The sequence below is a fragment of the Dermacentor silvarum genome, chromosome 6, assembly GCF_013339745.2.
Source record: "Dermacentor silvarum isolate Dsil-2018 chromosome 6, BIME_Dsil_1.4, whole genome shotgun sequence".
Taxonomy (NCBI): domain Eukaryota; kingdom Metazoa; phylum Arthropoda; class Arachnida; order Ixodida; family Ixodidae; genus Dermacentor; species Dermacentor silvarum.
Genome location: NC_051159.1, coordinates 179,765,751 through 179,785,180, shown reverse-complemented (window position 1 = coordinate 179,785,180; position 19,430 = coordinate 179,765,751). Strand labels below are relative to the sequence as shown.

Sequence of the window (19,430 nt, the reverse complement as noted above, 5' to 3'; positions counted from 1 at the left end):
CCTGCCCGCACCTTGCTGAACGCGTGACAATTTATGCCCCGCTTGCCCTTTCGTGGAAAGTAAATTGTGTTCTATTGTTTCTCCTGCCTTTATCTCACTTCGGCAGCAACGTTCAGAAAATCAGTGAACGCGTAGGCAAAAATGCGGACCCGTCGCTATGGTAACACACTCGGCTCGTCAGAGGCTTGGAGTGGCGTGACTCGGGCAGCACACGCCAGCAGTGGCCATCATACGATTTTGTCCACTGGATACAACTCCCACAAAGCTGGCTCCCATAAAGCTGCCATAACTCCCATAAAGCTGCAAAGCAATGCAAAGCAATGCAAAGCAATGCAACGCAATGCAACGCAATACAAAGCAATACAAAGCAATGTAAAGCAATACAAAGCAATGTAAAGCAATGCAAAAAGCAAAGCAAACCAAAGCGAAGCAAGAAACTCTATATGGCTTTCCCGCTATCGATATAGAAGTACTCTGTATTTGTTCTCGTGTTTTGCGCAGTACGTTACTTGTTCGATATAGCGCCCTTAAGTAGGAATATTATTTCTGATCTCCATAACAGTAACCAAAAATACATTATCATAAGAAATCGCTCATGACGATTATGACATCTTCCCCAATGCGAAACAATGTCGCCGGCATGATTACAGGCTTCGTGCAGGACCACGTACATAATGCAGCTTCAAAGTAATGTTGTAGTACCGATGCTTCTTAGTGTTAAAAAAAGAGGCCGCATATCCACGAAGTGAATGATGATGAGTGGGCGAAGCACCGGGGGATCATTCGGGTAACCGTGAATCCCTCCTCCCGCATATTGCCCACTCGAACATGCAAATGAGTGGCAACACATGTGTACAGTATATAGAATGTTATTTTATTGGTCGTATATGGTTTTGAGGTGCGGACTTCGTTTTCCCGAAAGTGTTAAGACTGCCTTGTGATCAGTGCAGAAGCACGGCGACGCCGGCAAGCGGACCCAGAGGCAGCGAGAGCGCGGGAAACGTCGCGTACATATACTATATATATATATATATATATATATATATATATATATATATATATATTGTACATGTGTACAGTATATACAGCGCTTATGTAGCCCTTGTGCACCGCAGCGCCCCTAGCGGTCTCCATGCAAACCAGAGCTATGAACGGACAACGGACGACGAGGGACAAGGCTCGGCCCTAAGGTGCTTCGCCCTTAAAAGGCAGGCGCTAGGAATCTTCTCGTCGTCCTTAGATTTATCTTGGTTGCCCAATTTTGCTCCAATCATTTGCAGTAATTCAAGCAGAACTTTTTTTTTTTTGGGGGGGGGGGGGCTAGTTGGTGCATGTTACTGAAGTATTAAAGTGCCAAACAGACGATACAAGAAGAGACAACGACGATCGCTTATCCGTGTCTCTTCTTGTGTCCCCTGTTTGGTGCTTTAATACTTCAGTAATTTGCAGTAATCATTGCAGAGTTATTGTCGTTGTGTTCTTTGCTTACTGCATGGAATAATTTGTATATTTTAAAGACGATCTACATGCCAACCCCTCACGTATCCCGCGATCAGAATGGCAGATTCCTTAACGAAGACATCTCTTTCCAGACCAATGGTTTCTATACTTACGACTACAGGATATATCACTACTGCCAGGTTGCGCAGGTGTATTCTTTTGTCTGTCGGAGTCATGTCTGTCGGAGCTGGTATCTCTACTGAATCAAATGCCTTTTCGTCAGAGGCTTGGAGTGGCGTGACTCAGGCAGCACACGCCAGTAGTGGCCATCATACGATTTTGTCCACTGGATACAACTCCCATAAAGCTGGCTCCCATAAAGCTGCCACAACTCCGAGTTTGGCATCTTTATGGCAGTAGAGATACCAGCAGTCATAGAGGCATTGCGTAATCAAGGAGTACAGGAGGCATACGTGAATATCTTAGCAAACATCTACAAGGATTCCACAGCTACCTTGATTCTCCACAAGAAAAGTAGAAAGTTACCTATCAAGAAAGGGGTCAGGCAAGGAGACACAATCTCTCCAATGCCATTCACTGCATGCTTAGAAGAAGTATTCAAGCTCTTAGACTGGGAAGGCTTAGGAGTGAGGATCAACGGCGAATATCTCAGCAACCTTCGGTTTGCAGATGACATTGTCCTTTTCAGCAACAATGGAGACGAATTACAGCAAATTATTGAGGACCTTAATCGAGAAAGTATAAGAATTGGGATGAAGATGAATATGCAGAAGACACAGATAATGTTCAATAGCCTGGCAAGGAAACAAGAATTCAGGATCGCCAGTCAGCCTCTAGAGTCTGTAAAGGAGTACGTTTACCTAGCTCAATTACTCACAGGGGACCCTGATCACGAGGAAAAAATTTACAGAAGAATAAAATTGGGTTGGAGTGCATACGGCAGGCATTGCCAAATCCTGACTGGGAGCTTACCACTGTCGCTGAAAAGAAAAGTGTACAATCATTGCATTCTACCGGTACTAACATATGGGGCAGAAACTTGGAGGTTAACAAAAAAGCTCGAGAACAAGTTAAGGACCGCACAAAGAGCGATGGAACGAAAACTCTTAGGACTAACGTTAAGAGACAGGAAGAGAGCGGTGTGGATCAGAGAACAAACTGGGATAGCCGATATTCTAGTTGACATTAAGCGCAAGAAATGGAGCTGGGCAGGCAATGTAATGCGTAGGATGGATAACAGGTGGACCATTAGGGTTACAGAATGGATACCAAGAGAAGGAAAGTGCAGTCGAGGTCGGCAGAAAGCCAGATGGGATGATGAAGTTTGGAAATTTGCAGGCGCAAGTTGAAATACGCTAGCGCAAGACAGGGGTAATTGGAGATCGCAGGGAGAGGCCTTCGTCCTGCAGTGGACATAAAATAAAGGCTGCTGCTGCTGCTGATGATGATGATTCTTTTGTCGCCTAAATACAATCTGCCACTTTTATTAGAACATTAATACTAACTATTCCGCCGGAGAGAAGCATTCTGAGACTCGACAGATGGAGGTGACGCTCACAAGACAGCGCTGTCTTGTTCCGCAACTGTTATCTTTTGGAAGATCCATACTGGTGAATGCGCTCAGGAGAGTAGGCAACGCCACAGGCACCCTCCTTTGTTAAGTTTTGTTAACATTAACTGTTGTCTTAAGTTCTCGTTGCCTATCTCATTTCGGTACTTTTTTATTGCGATAGCAATTATATGGACACTTCAACCGGATTTCTGCCGGCGGCGTCGCCGTCGCCGTGAGGTTCCGTATAGATAAAATCTTTGCCGCGCGCCGTATGCCCGAGCGGAAGCGTGCGGGGACGCCCTCTATCACGGAGAGCGAACGCACTCAATCTCCCACGCGCAAGCAAGGAAGCGGGAAACGAGCGCCGAAGGGAGCGGGGTGGGGGGGGGGGCGCACTTCTACTGTGCCAACAACGGCGCTCGTCGCTCGCCCGCACCGTCTCTTATCTCCACGCGGCTCTGACCTTTGCATGGGCTGTGCATTCGCCGCGCAGTTTCCGTTGAAGCGATAGACCGCACGTACCTTCGCCCGCTGCAGCGTATGCGCTTGCTGCCAGCGTTTTGACAGTCGTTGTGTGCAGTCATTCAGTGTGATCTATTCTTGTTTGTTTGCGCGCGCTCACACCACGCTTGTTCATTCAGTTAGTATTAGTCGGGCCACATTTTCCAACGCACGCTACACATGCAATGCTGCCCGGAGCGGCAGTGCAGCGCTACAGGTGTGTCCCTTCGCACGCGCTGCCCACGGGAAGCACTTTTCATCAACACCACCGTTTCACACGCGCCTTCTCGTGGTCATCGAGTCTCTCTTCATGTCAGTCTACTTACGCCGCAGCACACCTGCTTACTTAATCAGCTCATGTTTACTACAATTCATATTGCTAACAAAGCCGCTCACCTTACTTCGTATGACATTGCTGTGTTGCTATCGCATTCATTGCTTCGCCCTTAGGGCGAAACTGTGACATTTTTATTCTCTTATTTAAAGACAGCACGTATATCGTTCGCGTCTCACTGTGGAATCATGCAGCTTATCTTCTGCTTGCCTTCGATTCATTTAGCGAGATTTCAAAGTATATTCAATTATTGCATTTTCGCGGGCTCCACATTTCTGGACAATCTGGAGGGTATGCGCCATAGTTTGAGGTGATCATTATCATCATTTTTCCGCTCGCGTGCCGAGGTTATCTGCGCAGCCTTAGAGGCTCCGAAGACAAAATAAAGAAGAAGTCGCACTATAGAACGTTTGTGTTGAGGGCATCGCCAGGGCGACGACGTGCTGTGAGCGACGCAAAACGAGAACTTGCACCAGACTGAACAGTCAGCATGCAAGAGGTTAGGGGCAAGGTCACCTCGGCGTTTGAATTGTTCAAGTCGTCAAACTTCCCACGGCTGCAGGATAAGAGTCCAGGAAGTCCGTCCACAGGACCAGAGGTGAGCAGTAGGGACTCTACTACCACGACGGAGGCGAGTGATGGCTGTACGGGCAACGACGTTGGCGGAGGCCGATCAATTTCCTTGCTGGCGTTTCAAGCAGGCGCTGGCGAAGCGCTTGCAGCACCGGAACGAAACAGTTCCTTCTTTGTGCCCGCCTGGTTTCTCACATTTCTTGCGGTTCTCAATACAAAGAACTCTGCCAGTCACCACCAAGATGGCGCTCCCCCGTCGGCCCTAGAAGATACTCAACATGCTGATGGAAGCACGCATTCAGTGGATCTCACTTCGGCTGGCGTGTCTCGCGCAGCGATAGTAGAAGACGGAGACCCCAGACCACGACGTATCGACATCTTCCGACCGCGCATAACAACTGGCGCGGGCAGGACATGGTTTATTCTTCTCTCGATGATTGGCGCGTTTTTCCTCTGCTTCTGGCTGATCCACCCCTTGTCTGACTTCGATGCCAGAGCTGCTGAGCCCACGGAGCAGGGTTCTGCATATGCTGATGCCATAGACTTTGGCGCGATAGAAACCAACGAAGTGAAGGAGCTACTGGAAGACGAAGCGCCATTGTAGCGGTAAAGGCACCGAAAGAACTAGAAACGCTACTCGACCTGTTGACCTTGGCGATGCCAATTATAGAAAAACAAGTGGCAAAACGGGAGAATTCTACCTAGCCTTAGCATCTATATCAGAATCATAACGCCACAGTGATTTACCTGCGCGGGCATGGTGTAAAGCTGTTACCCTGATGGCTGCTTATATAAAAATATTGCGTATCCAATGACTGAATTGTCAGCAACTCCTGTTTTTCCCCAGACAGTTCTGTGTTTATAGAACATCAAACACATGGAGTGTGTGGGCGATGTTCACGAGATAGACATTGTTTTATTGTGCGCTTACATTCTTTCGTAATTACGCAAGATTTCATTGCTGGAATTTTGATATAAAACAAAATGCTTAAAACGATTATTTCTAGGACGTATTGACGGATGATTTATTGCTACGACAAAGAAACGTTACAAGTTTTCCTTTAAAACCTGGGCCGATCCTGCAGGTATATAGTGTAGACTGGGCAAACTGCAGGATAGTATGCATTTGGGTCGGTCGGGGCATAACTACGTTATAGCCATACAGTGCAATGATGGGCACATTTGATTTCACCGCCCGAAAGACAACCTCATATACATTCTGTACGTAGGTTTTACCATACAAGAAAACAGCTGACAAAAAAAGAATAAAATGTGCTTAATTATGACAAGCGCCACTTTGCGTTCAATGTGGTTACAGATAAGATATTAAAATATATGGTATTAAAGCAAAGCTTTCTAGGGGAACCCACATGGACTCTGCTGACAGTGGCTGCTGCTGTTTTGCCGAATAGCACTTTTTTTCCTTTATTGCTTGCTATTGTGGCCTAGCGGTTAGTTCATTGGGATGCCGTACCATGCCGAATAGCTCATGCAACAATAATAACGAATCGGCCTATATGTAGCCCTATTTGTACTACCCCAACATATGTGCCGGTTGCTGCCGGCTCTATTCTCCACGGAATTACACTGTGAAAAGAAAACGGTACTTAAATATCTAAATTGCAACAAATATACCCCTCCAATTAGCGCATAAGTCCTTTAAACCGAAGGTTTTCATGTCTGCTTTCCCGGAGATTTGGTGCGCCTGCTCAGTCGGCTTCTTGCCGAAAAGAGATGGGCCGATCCTGAAGACAGTGCTATACTGAACTGGGCCCGGAGATCGTTTGAAAGTGGGTCGATCCCGGAGACAGTGTAATCCGCGGTCACGTGGATCACGTGGGTCGGGTGGTGGGGTTTTGCTTGCTGGTTTGCCGGGGCAGGCATGGTGCAATATGCGTGGAGGGAGGTGAAAATTTCTTTAACATTTAATCATTCGCTTCACGAAAGCTTCGCTGTACACAATTTACAAAACTTGCGTTGGGTCTGCATAGTGTTTTGCCCTAAAACGTCAGTTCTAAATCACAAGCATTCCGGCATAACCCATCTCACGATGAATGTCAACGTTATTGTCATTAGCATTGAAGCAACAAACCGTATTGCATCCGCCGATACGCGTTATGTATGACGCATCTATGCAGCCGGGCTCCTCACAGCCCTCTGGACGCGCCTGCAAAGCCATCTAGCGGCCTCGCCGCAAAGCCCGCACGTGGTGCGTAAGTATGCTTTATTTCCACAAAACAAAATACAGTATTGTGGAGGAAAAATGGGGAAAAAATTGATCGTGGCAGCTTGACCAGCCCCAAATACCCGTAAAACGTACGGAAGAAGCAGCAGAGAGGAAATACAGATTTTTTTTTTTTGCTCACAATTCAAGCACAATAACTTACCATACATAAACATAACAGATGAGAAAAAAAAACATTATGCACAAAAAGAAAAGCACAACATCTCAATGCACTTTCTAACGTTAGAAAATGGCATACAACTCACATACGAGGGAAAGAAAGCAAGAATATCAGGAGGAGAACAAGACAATAATATCATTTCATTAATAATAAGATCATTTAGTAACCGAGGCAGCCTGGAGCGCAGAATATGCGATCTGTAGTTCGTGCGCGATTCTAGTACGTGCCAACAGTCTGGCTTTCTCGTATTGTAGGGAGCTTTGCGTTGCTTCAAGTTAGCCATACGCTCGTATAAATGTTGTTTATATTTCTGTTCTGCTCAATTTTATGAGCGAGTACTAAACGCTATTTTAAAGGGCCTTTACTTTCGGTGTCTTAAGTTCGTGAAATAAAGATGCTGAAGAGAAATCATATGTTCTGTAACAAATAGCGCGAGGAGCCTTCTTTTGCAGAATGTACAATGTGTTGATATTAGTCTCAGAAGTAGTACCCCAGACAAGGCAGCAATAATTTAAAAGACTCAGAAGTGAATTATGTATGCAGTAATTGATAAAACGAGGAAGGTAGTTTAAGGAATAAAGAATTCCAGTGAATTGTGAAATATTACTAGCAAGAAAATCTATGTGGCTATGCCAGGTCATGGTATGATCAAAAAGTACACCTAAAGATTTTACCGAATTTACAAGTTCAATTTCAGCGTTGTTCATTATTAAATCTTCCTAAAAAGTAATTCGCATGTTCTTAGTGTGACATAACACCGCTTTAGATTTTTTTTTTTTGAATTGATAGCCAAACCGTCATCTAGTGACCATTGTGTGCAGTTTATTCAAAATTCCATTAGCTCTTGTAATCAATTCGGTAGAGCGGCTAGATGAAAATGATAACGTAGTGTAATCGGCATATACTACGTAGCGCGTATCACATCAATGTTTACTAGATCGTTAATAAAAATATTAGGAAGAAGGGGTCCTAAAATACTGCCCCGCGGGTATTCTGTAAGAAGCCATCTAGTGGACTGTCCATTTCGGTGGTCGCTGATTGGCTGTAGCTGCACGGCGAGAAGGAGACTGGCTGGGGAAACTGTCTCTTCCTCACTCGGGCAGCTGCAGCCAATCAGCAGCGGCCGAAATGGACAGTCCACTAGATGGCTTCTTACAGAATACCCCCTCCCCCTGGTGTATTCTTATTTTTTATAAAACACAGTTTTCGCAGCATTTAATTCTTTAGTTAAGCCACTATGAAATGATCTAAAAACTCTTAAGTCATCAGGGTCCCAGGATGTGATGAATTTATTAAATAACCTTCCCATTTCTTTTATTTTTTGAACAATTCAATCATTACCCAGGGTTTACCTATCCTTGATGGAGAGGATACTTTAGAACAGGAAGAAAACTGTTTATCATAATAAGAAATGAACGTTTCCAGAAAAGCGTCGTAAGCGTGATCAGCACTTGTAGCAGCAATAACACATCCCAGATCACGTGGCGTAAGTCATCGTGAGAACGTATAAGCCGGTATTTCGTAATAATTTGTGAGAAGCAAACTCGTTCTGGTGCCCTTTAACTTCCCGTTTAACAGTGAAGAGTACAGGTGTGTGATTACTCAGGCTGTATGAAATAGTACCACATTAAACACTATTTGATCTGTAGTTTGTAATAAACAAGTCAAGTCATGCGGATGTATCGCAGGTAATTCTGGTAGAAGTATTGATGACATTGAAACACCCATAACATTAAAACAGCAATGCAAAATCACAAGTCACATTACCGTAAACCAGCATGTTTATATTGAAATCACCACCCACAAATCAATTTATAGTGAGATTCAACAATATATACTGTGACGGAAGCGAGATGGAGGCGAAGGATGTATTTACAAAATATATACAGTGGAGGCTAGGGCAAGGGACGTCCGATCCGGGCCAAGAGCTAGCATCTTCATCGTCGTCTTTGTCGCGCTGCCAAGCATCGCGTTGATCCATGTATGGATTGCTCCGTAACAATACTTTAAAAATTTCTCGAAAAACACAAAGAAGTCTTGCAGTGTACCTCGCGCTGGTCTATAGACAGCAGAATAAACAGTGCGCGCATATAAAACAGACAATACCTCGTCTGCATCAAATGATTTATTAAATGCATTAAATGAATCGCACACAAGTAAGCCAACCCCGCCACCACGCGAATTCATTCTTGGTCGTATAAAGCAGTCGTATACTTTGGCAGACGCCAGGGGATCGTACAATCATTGTACCACGTTTCAGAAAGCATTATGAAATGAAATTCAGTTTAGGCTGCTGAAAAAATTTGTCAAGTTCATCGTTTTTATTTTTCACAGACTGGCATTTGATGCGCATGCAACCAATCGATCCACTATTCTGTGAGTGTACATCATCACGAACATCCAACGAAAACGTTGAATTCGACTGCAGCGAACTAGCACAGCGAAAGATCAAAGCTAACGCGGACCGCAGCTGGGGATGAAAGATGCGAGGAGGAAAGCGGAGAGGAGGTTGCAGCGGAACCATGAGGTGGAAAGCGGAGGAGAGCATGGCGAAAGCGTGAGAAGAAAAGCGTGGTTCAGCAACGGTGGCTACGAGATGCGCCAGAGTAGCGCGCGTCATCTGGGAGGTCTGTGGGCAGCGGTTTCTGTGAATCGCGTCCACGCGTCACCCACGCGCTGACTCTCGCGATCTCCAGATTAGTGATCCAGTCGCGCCACACTTCGCGCCCCGTTTGCAGCGTGCCGCACGAGACAGATTGTCCGCGCCAGCCAATATATCGCGAAATGAAAGCACGTATACGCTCAAATTTCGCATTAGGGAGTATCGTAATCGTTGGTGAATATTTAACTACAAGGTTGCTTTTGCTCACCTACTCAAGAAGCGATCCTTAGCCAGACCAGCACCAGACTTTATCAAGTGTGCGCTATCGCCCTCACCCTTTCTTACAACCAAAACACTCCTCCAGCGCGGTGCCATGCAAAGCGCAAATTGTTTACGCGGGCCCACTCTTTCGCAGCCCTTAGGAGCATTCGATTCTGCGCAGTGAAGTTTTCAGTAATGAACAGTAAATGCTGAGCGACTGACAAAACTTTTTTCTTGAGCCATTGGTCCCTTGTTGACTCGTTCGAAAAGCGTATGATAACTTCTCGACTGAAGAATGCAAGCGACCTCGTGCTTAAGCACGAGGTCGCTTGCACGAGGTCGCGGGATCGAATCTTGGCCACGGCGGCCGCATTTCGATGTGGGCGAAATGCGAAAACACCCGTGTACTGAGATTTAAGTGCACGTTAAAGAACCCAGGTGGTCCAAATTATTCTGGAGTGCCCCACTACGGTGTGCCTCATAATCAGATCATGGTTTTGGCATGTAAAACCCCATAATTAACTTCTCGACTGAAGCCGGTCAATCGAGGTAAGAGATTGTTCAGTCAAAGGGGCAAGTTGCAGTTTGGACGCAATGGCGTTCATTTTGTCCATGAGACACTCGTTGTTGGCGTTTATTACCATGAACCGGAATATTTAATTTTCGACTGTGGTATTCAAGTTAATTTACGGAGGAAAGTACTGCAAGCAATTCTCTTCTCATATTAGGCTCCTCTAGTTTGCAAACTCTGTTTCTGAGCACATTTAGTTCCTTGTCATGCTTCGCAATGGTCTCAAGAATTTTGTCATACTTCGCTGATAACAGATTTACTGATTCGTCAATATAATTTGATGTATGTCTGAGGGGCAGTAATTCGTCATGTTGACTGTTTATTTCGACCAGCATCATGGCTATTGCACCATCAGTTTCCTTGGGCACAGACGAGCTCTGCCCTGCTTTGCCCTTACGACATGACGAGCATCGCCAATACTTCTTGCAGTCATCCCCTTTAGATCGACAAGTGCTCTCGGAAACTCCGAATCATGCAGTTGCATATGATAATAGGCTGAACAGTCAGAGCATTCCATAAACTGGAGATCGTCCTTAAAGGCACTACAACATTTGCCACACTCTGGCTCACCTAAGGGACCCATGACGACCGATAGCAATCCGCAAATACAGAAACGCAAACAAATATTGCATGATGTTCAATGACAGAATTGTTCAATGGCAGCAGCTGCCGCAGCAGCAAGAAGAATACAACCAAAGTGTGCACAGCTAAAAGAAAGAGACCATCTGTAGGAAGCACGAACCTGTAAAAAGTTGCAGAGTGACGTTAGATGGCCATCTGTACTGCGCTGCCGCTGCTGCCAAATGACCAGGAAACCACAGCGCAACCCGTATTAGCAGGAGAGAGAGGGAGATAAACTTTATTGAAAGAATAATCAGAGTATTTATGGGTGCAGAAGGGACCCATGTGATGTGTGCGCAGGATGCACGTGGTCCACAATGAAGGATAAACCAGGCACTGGATAGATGAACCAGTTGTAAGGCATGGGCAGGTTATCGTGCGCACGCGCTTTCCATTTAGGTGGTCAGGCAGTCCTATCTTCAGCGCGAGACGATGGACTCATGCCGGTAGACACGCCGCACAGGAGAATCTGTAAAAGGTTGCAGAGTTACGTTAGACGGCCATCTGTACTCCGTTGCCACTGCTGCCAAAATGTCTGAGCGTGTCTGACTATACCGGGTGATCATGTTTAAGTTTGATGGAATTTTTAAAGATCACTTGTTGCCGATAACAAAATTCGACCTTGAGCCGGATTATTCAGAGAGGCGGACATTACTTGCACGTGAAATCGAAGCTCATATTCAACTACTTAACAAGAATTAACTAATTAGCTTCTTATTACTTTATGGCACATATGAAGATTTACGAATTCTAACTGGTCAGTTTGCAAGGCGTATTCATTTGGAATGAACTTCCAGAATGACACCAGTTTGGGTAAGCGCCGTCAAACTCACCGTAATAATGCACAGTTGTTCCACTTAGGTACTTTCTTAACAAAACGCTCTTTTATGCATTAAAACACAAGAGTAATTGGAACGCCCATGCATTTCATCCCACACTTTGGGAAATATCTCGAAACTGGTGTAATCCTGGAAATTCATTTGAAATGGATACGTCATGCGAACTCATCGGCGACAATTCGTAAATTACAATATATATTGTAGAGTAGTTAAGAAATTAATTAGTCAGTATTTGTTAATTAGCTGAATATGTGTTTCGATTTATCCTGCTAATAATGTCCACCTTTTCGAATAATACAGCTCAAGCTAGGACAAGAATTATGCTAGTTCCCGCAGTCGAGTTTTAAAAATTCCGTGAAGCTTATAAATTATCACCCCGTATGCCCCACCGTAGTTCTTCCCAGTACCGGCTAAATTTTAAAGCATTTTTTTTTGTCATTAAAGAGCGGCACACATGCAGCGGCCCCAGTGGGCCGGCGTCAAAGTTCATTGAAATGCGGCAAATGCCCAGTGACCCAAGTTAATCCAACCGTTGGTTTCGAACATGTTTCCCTCAGCACAACCAGCCCGACGCTATACCCATTAGACCATGAATTACCAGTCACTCGAGTTGGCGGGAAAACGGTTAGATACATAGATACAAACATAGATACCGGAAAGTGCGTGCAGTATCTGGAGATTGCTAATAGCATCAAAACCGGAGCTTGTTGTTATTATTCCTGGGACACATCACAAATCTAGTTAGCAGTAAGTTCCGCGTCATGCCTCCGCGTAACCTCGTCTACGCCGGCCGCGGCTGTGCATGGCTGTCCGCGCAGCTGATCGCATACGGGTCCCGCGCCGTATCTTAGAAGTGAACTGCGGTAGGTGCAAAGGCTAAGGTCAAGCCACGGTGGACGAGCCGAGATTCTGGTGCTTGATGTGCGCTATGTTCCCGCACGCCTAGTGTTGGATACTGTGTAATCTTAATTTTTCCGAGATGTGGTGAAGCGAGAGGCAACACGAAACGTTCGCTCGCAGTTGCCGCCGCTCTTCACGCCACACTTGTGACGAGTGCCTGTAGTCATTGCGTGAGATTTGTTCATTTTATCCGGTACCCGTTGACACCATGCTTGTTAATTTAATTGGTAAGAGAATGTATACTGCAATTTATGCGACAGATGAAACTACGACTTTTATTTGGTGTAGTAGTATAATCGAGTGATATCGCTACTGTTGCATCCCGAATCGGCCGGGCGCATTCTTTGATTGTTTCCCATCGAGGCAGGCCCTTTCATGAGCGTCGTCCAGACGGCGCTCATGAACATCATGAGACGGCGCCCCCATTCCACCCCCTTCATCAGCGGCCGCCTACCTGGCGACGCGGCCCGACAGCGGCAGTGACGTTCGAACAAAGAAGCTCACTTAGAAGCGACCGACCACAACCGCCACCCTTCGTTAGAAGCGGGGATTAGCGTGAAGGACATTCTCCCGACCCTGGCAAGATGACCAGTGGAGGGCAAGAAACTAAGTCACCGACTTTCGTGGAAGGAGTGTCAACTAGACCACTGCACGGGCCGATTTTTTCAGCCAGAGCCCGGCCCGGGCCCGTTTTTACGTTGGGCGTCCCGCCCGAGCCCGAACAAAACTTTTATGGCGAGACCCGGGCCCGGCCCGGGCCCGGAAATAATCTACGTTACCCGCCCGGCCCGGCCCGCCACCCCTTTACCTTAGGCCCGAGCCCGGCCTGAGCCCGGCTCGAAACTGGCCCAAACCCGGCCCGAGACCGAAAAATACATGTTTTTCAGAGTTGAGACGCCCGAGAATAACTCGCTGCACGTTACATGCACACCACCAGAAAGCCCGAGCCCGGCCCGGGCCCGCGTCAAAAAACCTGAGCCCGGCCCGGGCCCGGGTCAAAAAGCACACGCCGTGCCCGAGCCCGGCCCGAGCCCGTGAAAAAACTGCCCTACCCGGCCGGGCCCGGGATTTCGGGTAAGCCCGAGCCCGTGCAGTGCTCTAGTGTCAACCCCCTGTTTCCGGATTGCCTCGTCCTTGCTTCGAAGGTGAAACATTAGAGGTGGAGTTCGGTGAGCAATACAACCCCTCTGATTGGTCGCATCAAGGTCATCTGATTCCCTAGCCGGGTCAACTAGGGAAGACCGATAAGGAGACACCTTGGGTGCAGTGGTGGGTCCTGACGTGTACTGAAATGTGCTCAGACATGTAGTGAGCTGAGACTTTCAAAGTGCTCTCCCATGGAGTGGGCTTCCATATTTGGAGCTACTGTAAATATGTAAAATAAACCCTTTTTATTGCGATAGCAATTATATGGACACTTCAACCGGATTTCTGCCGTCAGCGTCTCCGTCGCCGTCGCCGTCGGCGTCGCCGTGAGGTTCCGTATAGATAAAATCTTCGCCGCGCGCCGTATGCCCCAGAGGCAGCGTGCGGGGACGCGCGCTATCACGGAGAGCGAACGCACTCAATCTCCCACGCGCAAGCAAGGAAGCGGAAAGCCAGCGCCGGCACTTCTCTGCCAACAACCGCGCTCGTCGCTCGTCCGCACAGTCTCTTATCTCTCCCACGCGCAAGCAAGGAAGCGGGAAGCCAGCGCCGGAGGGAGCGGGGGGGGGGGGGGGGGGGGGCGCACTTCTACGCTGCCAACAACCGCGCTCGTCGTTCGTTCGACCGCACCGTCTCTTATCTCCACACGGCTCTGACCTTTATGCGCATTCGCCGCTCAGTTTCCGTTGAAGCGATAGACCGCACGTACCTTCGCCCGCTCCTGCGGCGTATATATCCGCTCGCTGCCAGCGTTTTGACGGTCGTTGTCTGCAGTCATTCAGTGTGATCTATTCATGTTTGTTTGTGCGCGCTCACACCATGCTTCTTCAATCAGTTAGTAATAGTCGGGCCACATTTTCCAACGCACGCTACACATGCAATGCTGCCCGGGTCGGCAGTGCAGCGCTACAGGTGTCTCCCTTCGCACGCGCTGCCCACGGGAAGCGCTTCTCATCAACACCACCGTTTCACACGCGCCTTCTCGTGGTCATCGAGTCTCTCTTCATGTCGGTCTACTTACGCCGCAGCACACCTGCTTACTTAATCAGCTCATGTTTACTACAATTCATATTGCTACCAAAGCCGCTCACCTTACTTCGTATGACATTGCTGTGTTGCTATCGCATTCATCGCTTCGCCCTTAGGGCGAAACTGTGACATTTTAACACGAAAGTGTTTTATGCCGGGGTCCACCAAGACTTCACTGACGTATTTCCGTCACGGAAATACGTCACACGAACATACACGAACATAATACAAAGAAAGAAACCAGAAGAAAAAGTTCCACAAACATGCAAAATTTGGAAATCGAACCCACGACCTCTCGGTCCGCGACGATAGATCGCCGAGCGTTTAACCCATTGCGCCACAAACGCATTTGCGGAGAGCTACACAGACGCGCCTTATATATCTAACACTCCTCCGTGTACCCGCGCTCTTGCTCGGGGCGGTGCCGCCGCCTACGAGCAGAAAAGAGAAGTACTGCATTATGACACTAACGCGCACCGACAGTGAACGCTTCGGTGGTCTCAGCACTACGACGCCTCGATGCCAGCATTCGAAGGGACGCTGGCATCAAGAAGCACTACCAACGCGTTCTCGCAGAAGCACTACTAGGTGGCGTTTACCGTACTCAGCACAGCGGAGCGTGGCCTCCGCAATTAGCTCTGAAAATGTTTCTGAAGTTGATCGCGGAGGCTGCAATTACGACGCGCTGTACGCGCTGATTTGACTCGGTGACGATTCAGTTACGTGCTTTGTCTTGCGCGTTGTATTAGTGTGTCAGTTACGTGCTTCGTCTTTCGCGTTGTGCTAGCGTGTGCAGCGTAGTGCAGCTTCCATATGCACGACGGTTGCTCATGGTCATCGACGTTGGTAGTCGTGATGGAGGAGACGTGCCACCAGGCGTCTGCGTGGGTGCATCAACGCCTAAGGGCGCTTTAGCCACAAAACACCAATAGACATTTATATATCAATGTGCAATAAACATTACACTACTTCTGTGAAGACACGTTTCACTTTCGTGTTCTATACCGATTCCTATATAAGAGGGATCAACCACATTCTTTTTTCTCTCGCTCTTACTCCCGGACGCGTATTTCCATTCGCTAGTAGGTACAGCGTTTGACCGCTGGCGCCACGCTGCGCCGCTCGCGCGTACCATGTTCGAGCCGCCGCCGTTGGAACGGAGGAGGCGTTGACGGAGAAAACGCTGGGCTGGTGGTGACTTAGCCTGCTGTTGGGGTCGGTGGTATTATAAACGCATCACTGTTTTGATGATCCAAATATAATTTCACTATCAGGGAGGGAGCAGTCTACCTGACTGGAGCAGTATTTTTTTATTTGGGGTGTTGCTACGCTGCGCTCCGCAACACCCCAACGACCGCCGCTTCGCGTCGGCGCCCGGCACCACGGCTGCCGCCGTGGCGCCGGGGTTCAAGCGACCGCACTGGCAAACAGTGAGAGAAAAAAAAAGGAAAAACCGTGATATTAAAAGAAATGTAGCCAGAGCGGGTTTCGAACCCGCATACACAAGATCCCGAAGGGACGCCGTAACCACTCAGCCATACAGCCACGCTTCCAAGGGTTGCATTCGTGCAAACCATATCATTGCGTTCGAGCGCCCTCGGTGAACGGAACCACCTAGAAACGCGGTACGTGCGAGCGGCGCAGCGTGGCGCCAGCGGTCAAACGCTGTACCTACTAGCAAATGTAGTGTTGCCTCCCGGACGTACTCATCCCTCTGGCTGAAGGATCGCCGGCCTAAATGCTACCCGAATCCCAACGCTACCAATGCTTTGCCTTTCGGGCGAAACTGCATTTTTTTTTTCTAAATCTTGTGATGAGTGCTTGTTTCAGACAAATTTTATCTTTGAACTGCTGTGTTTTGTCCGGCCTTCTATCTGCTGTCGAATAATTCACGGCTTCCATGGTGTGCTGATCAGTGCCTTTTTTCTGAATGTAAGGTTAAATCGATAAGCTAGCTTCCGCTGTAGAATCCAATTACTAAATTTCTATCGTTACTATATATATATATATATATATATATATATATATATATATATATATATATATATATATATATATACTCCGGCTTTGCGATTTCTAACCTCTGTCTCTTTTGCAATGAAAACGAAAAAAAATGACCCTTTTCTTCTTTCATCGCCGCTTAACCTACATGCGCTAAATTAACCTCGAGCTCCGTGTCTGCCATTATGCATTTTCGATGTCTGTTATGATATTTGGGCTGTTCCGCAGCCACAGGGCAGTCTGAGCTGCACTTCAAGCATTTATCGAGCTTTTATTAGAGTGTGTTGCTATAGCTGCCTCCTATGGTGCATTGTTCTTATTTGAATTTTTTTCTCGCAAGTTCTTTTATTTGCTGCATAGTTTCTTACTTTCTTGCAAAGCTGTGCGAAATAATTGTCCTTATTCTTTGTTTACTGTTTCTTTAAAAATTCGGGTGTCAGTGTATAGTTTGATTTCGCGCTGTGTGAACAATATCCCTGGTGGGTATGCGCCATGTTTTTAAGAACTCGGCATCAACGTCAACATGCGCCGCCGAACGAAGATTATTTTTTATGGTATTGCGTATTGTGCCCTTCTGTGCATCTCCCTGAAAGTGGAGGTGTCCTACTTGCGCAGAGCGTTCTCACGAATGGAACTGCATTACGGCGGTATACTCCTAGACCTTCCCGGCTGCAAGTTCCCCAAGTACAGCGCGTTTCACTGGACGATGCGTTTGGTCTCCCTCGTTGAGCGGTCCCCATCGCAAAGGTCGTGCTCGAAACCATCGGTCGTGTACCTTTCTGGCAGCACCCTAATGCTGGACAGACGCCTGCTTCACGAACGGTACGGACTCGTAGCCGAGCAGCTCATTTGTGCCTCTCGTGAAATCTTGAGACAGACGAGAACCACGACTCCGGACAACCTCTACTTCAAAGCACCGCAGCAGCCGGTCAGATTCGGAGAAGCGCTGAGTGGAGAGTACATCGAAGTTTCGTGCGAAACTAATTCCACCGCCCTCTTCAAGGAGTATTTTATGATTCCCCGTAAGAAGAATGGCGACCGGGCTCCATATCCAGATCAACTAAGCGTCCTAGTTTTAGGGCTAGATTCTACTTCCAGGCTAAATTTTAACCGTCGCTTGAAGAAGACGCGGCGCTTCTTGATGACCGAATTGAACGCATTTGAATTTCTCGGCTACAACAAAGTTGGAGAAAACTCGTTTCCGAACCAAATGCCACTGCTAACAGGTCTGTCTGGTCCTAATGTTCTCAGCATCTACCAAGACGCCTATTTTGATTCGCTGCCACATCTGTGGAGCGCATATAAGATGAGAGGCTACACAACTCTTTTTCTGGAGGAAATGGCTCACGCTGGCCTGTTCACGTTTCCGGATCTTAAGGGCTTCGTGAATCCGCCTGCCGACTACTACTCTAGGCCCATCGCCCTAGCGATAGATGCGGAGCACAAGCTCATGCCAGCATTGTGCGCCGGCTCAAGGCTCAAGACTGGAATTTACCTCGACTACGTTCGAGACGTGCTCAGCAGGGAGAACAAGGCATTCGCGTACGTATGGATAAGCGACGTCCCGCATGAGAATCACACTCATCTCACCATTCTAGATGATCCGCTTGAGGGCTTTCTTAGGGATTTAACGTCGCTAGGTGTCTTGGAGAGGACAGCGCTGCTCTTTCTCAGCGACCACGGCGTCCGCTACGGCTCTATCCGACTGACTGAAGCTGGCCGCCACGAGGACTTAACACCGTTCGCTTTCCTGGCGCTTCCAGCTTGGTTCTTGCGCAACCACCCAGAAGCTGCCGTGCAGCTGGAGGTGAACCAGCGCCGGCTCATCACGGCGTACGACTTCCACGCCACGCTGCTCTCGCTGGCCGATCTTCCGTCGCTGCGCGCCAAGCCCACACTGAAGGGCCTCAGCCTGGTGGGCCCTGTGCCTCCACAGAGGAGCTGCAACGACGCGTTCGTTCCGGACCACTTCTGTGCTTGCCTCGGGTCCCGAGGACGTGTGGAGAATGCCTCGCAGGCTGAGGCGCTCGGGCGTTTCGGCGTGGCGTACATCAACGCTCAAGCCGGGGTGCACTTCCCGCGTCTCTGCCGCATCTGGTCCCTCGCATCTGTAGACGAAGCGGAGGTTCTCGGCGGCGATATTGCCGGCAAGGTGCTGTTCCGATTGAGGCTAACCACGACCCCGACGGCGCACTTCGAAGTTTACGGAATGATAAAGAACTCTACGTACGACAACCGCCGGGTTGTTTTCGTCCAGAGGTTGGACAAGTACAGCAACGAGACGAAGTGCTTGCCCTTGAGTCGAATGCAGCATCTGTGCATGTGCAAGTAGGAAACCGTTGGTCGCAATTAACGAACTCTTAATAATTATAAATTATAACGCTAACGTTTGTGCTGAAATTGTTTACTAACGCATTGACAAGGTCACGATGCATTAACTGCTAGCATGCCTGCATTATGTCATCAAGTAATGTATCCTTGACGCTTACAGACTTCAAACGAATTGGAAAGACGTTTTGCAGTATTCATGCTAACACCAATTTTTTTTTTACTGGCATAGCCGTTATGGTTCAAATTTTCCTTTCTGAAAAAAAAAATGTGGCAGTTTCGCCCGAAAGGCGAAGCATCAATTGC

General features: G+C 47.7%; 1 protein-coding gene across 1 annotated transcript; it reads left to right on the top strand.

Moving 5' to 3' along the window:
• Positions 1 to 17,229: 17,229 nt before the first annotated feature.
• LOC119457082 (uncharacterized) lies at positions 17,230 to 19,128 on the top strand. The gene has a single exon (XM_037718909.2). It carries the CDS (start codon positions 17,320 to 17,322, stop codon positions 19,126 to 19,128), a length of 1,809 nt encoding a protein of 602 aa, XP_037574837.2. The 5' UTR covers positions 17,230 to 17,319.
• Positions 19,129 to 19,430: the final 302 nt, after the last annotated feature.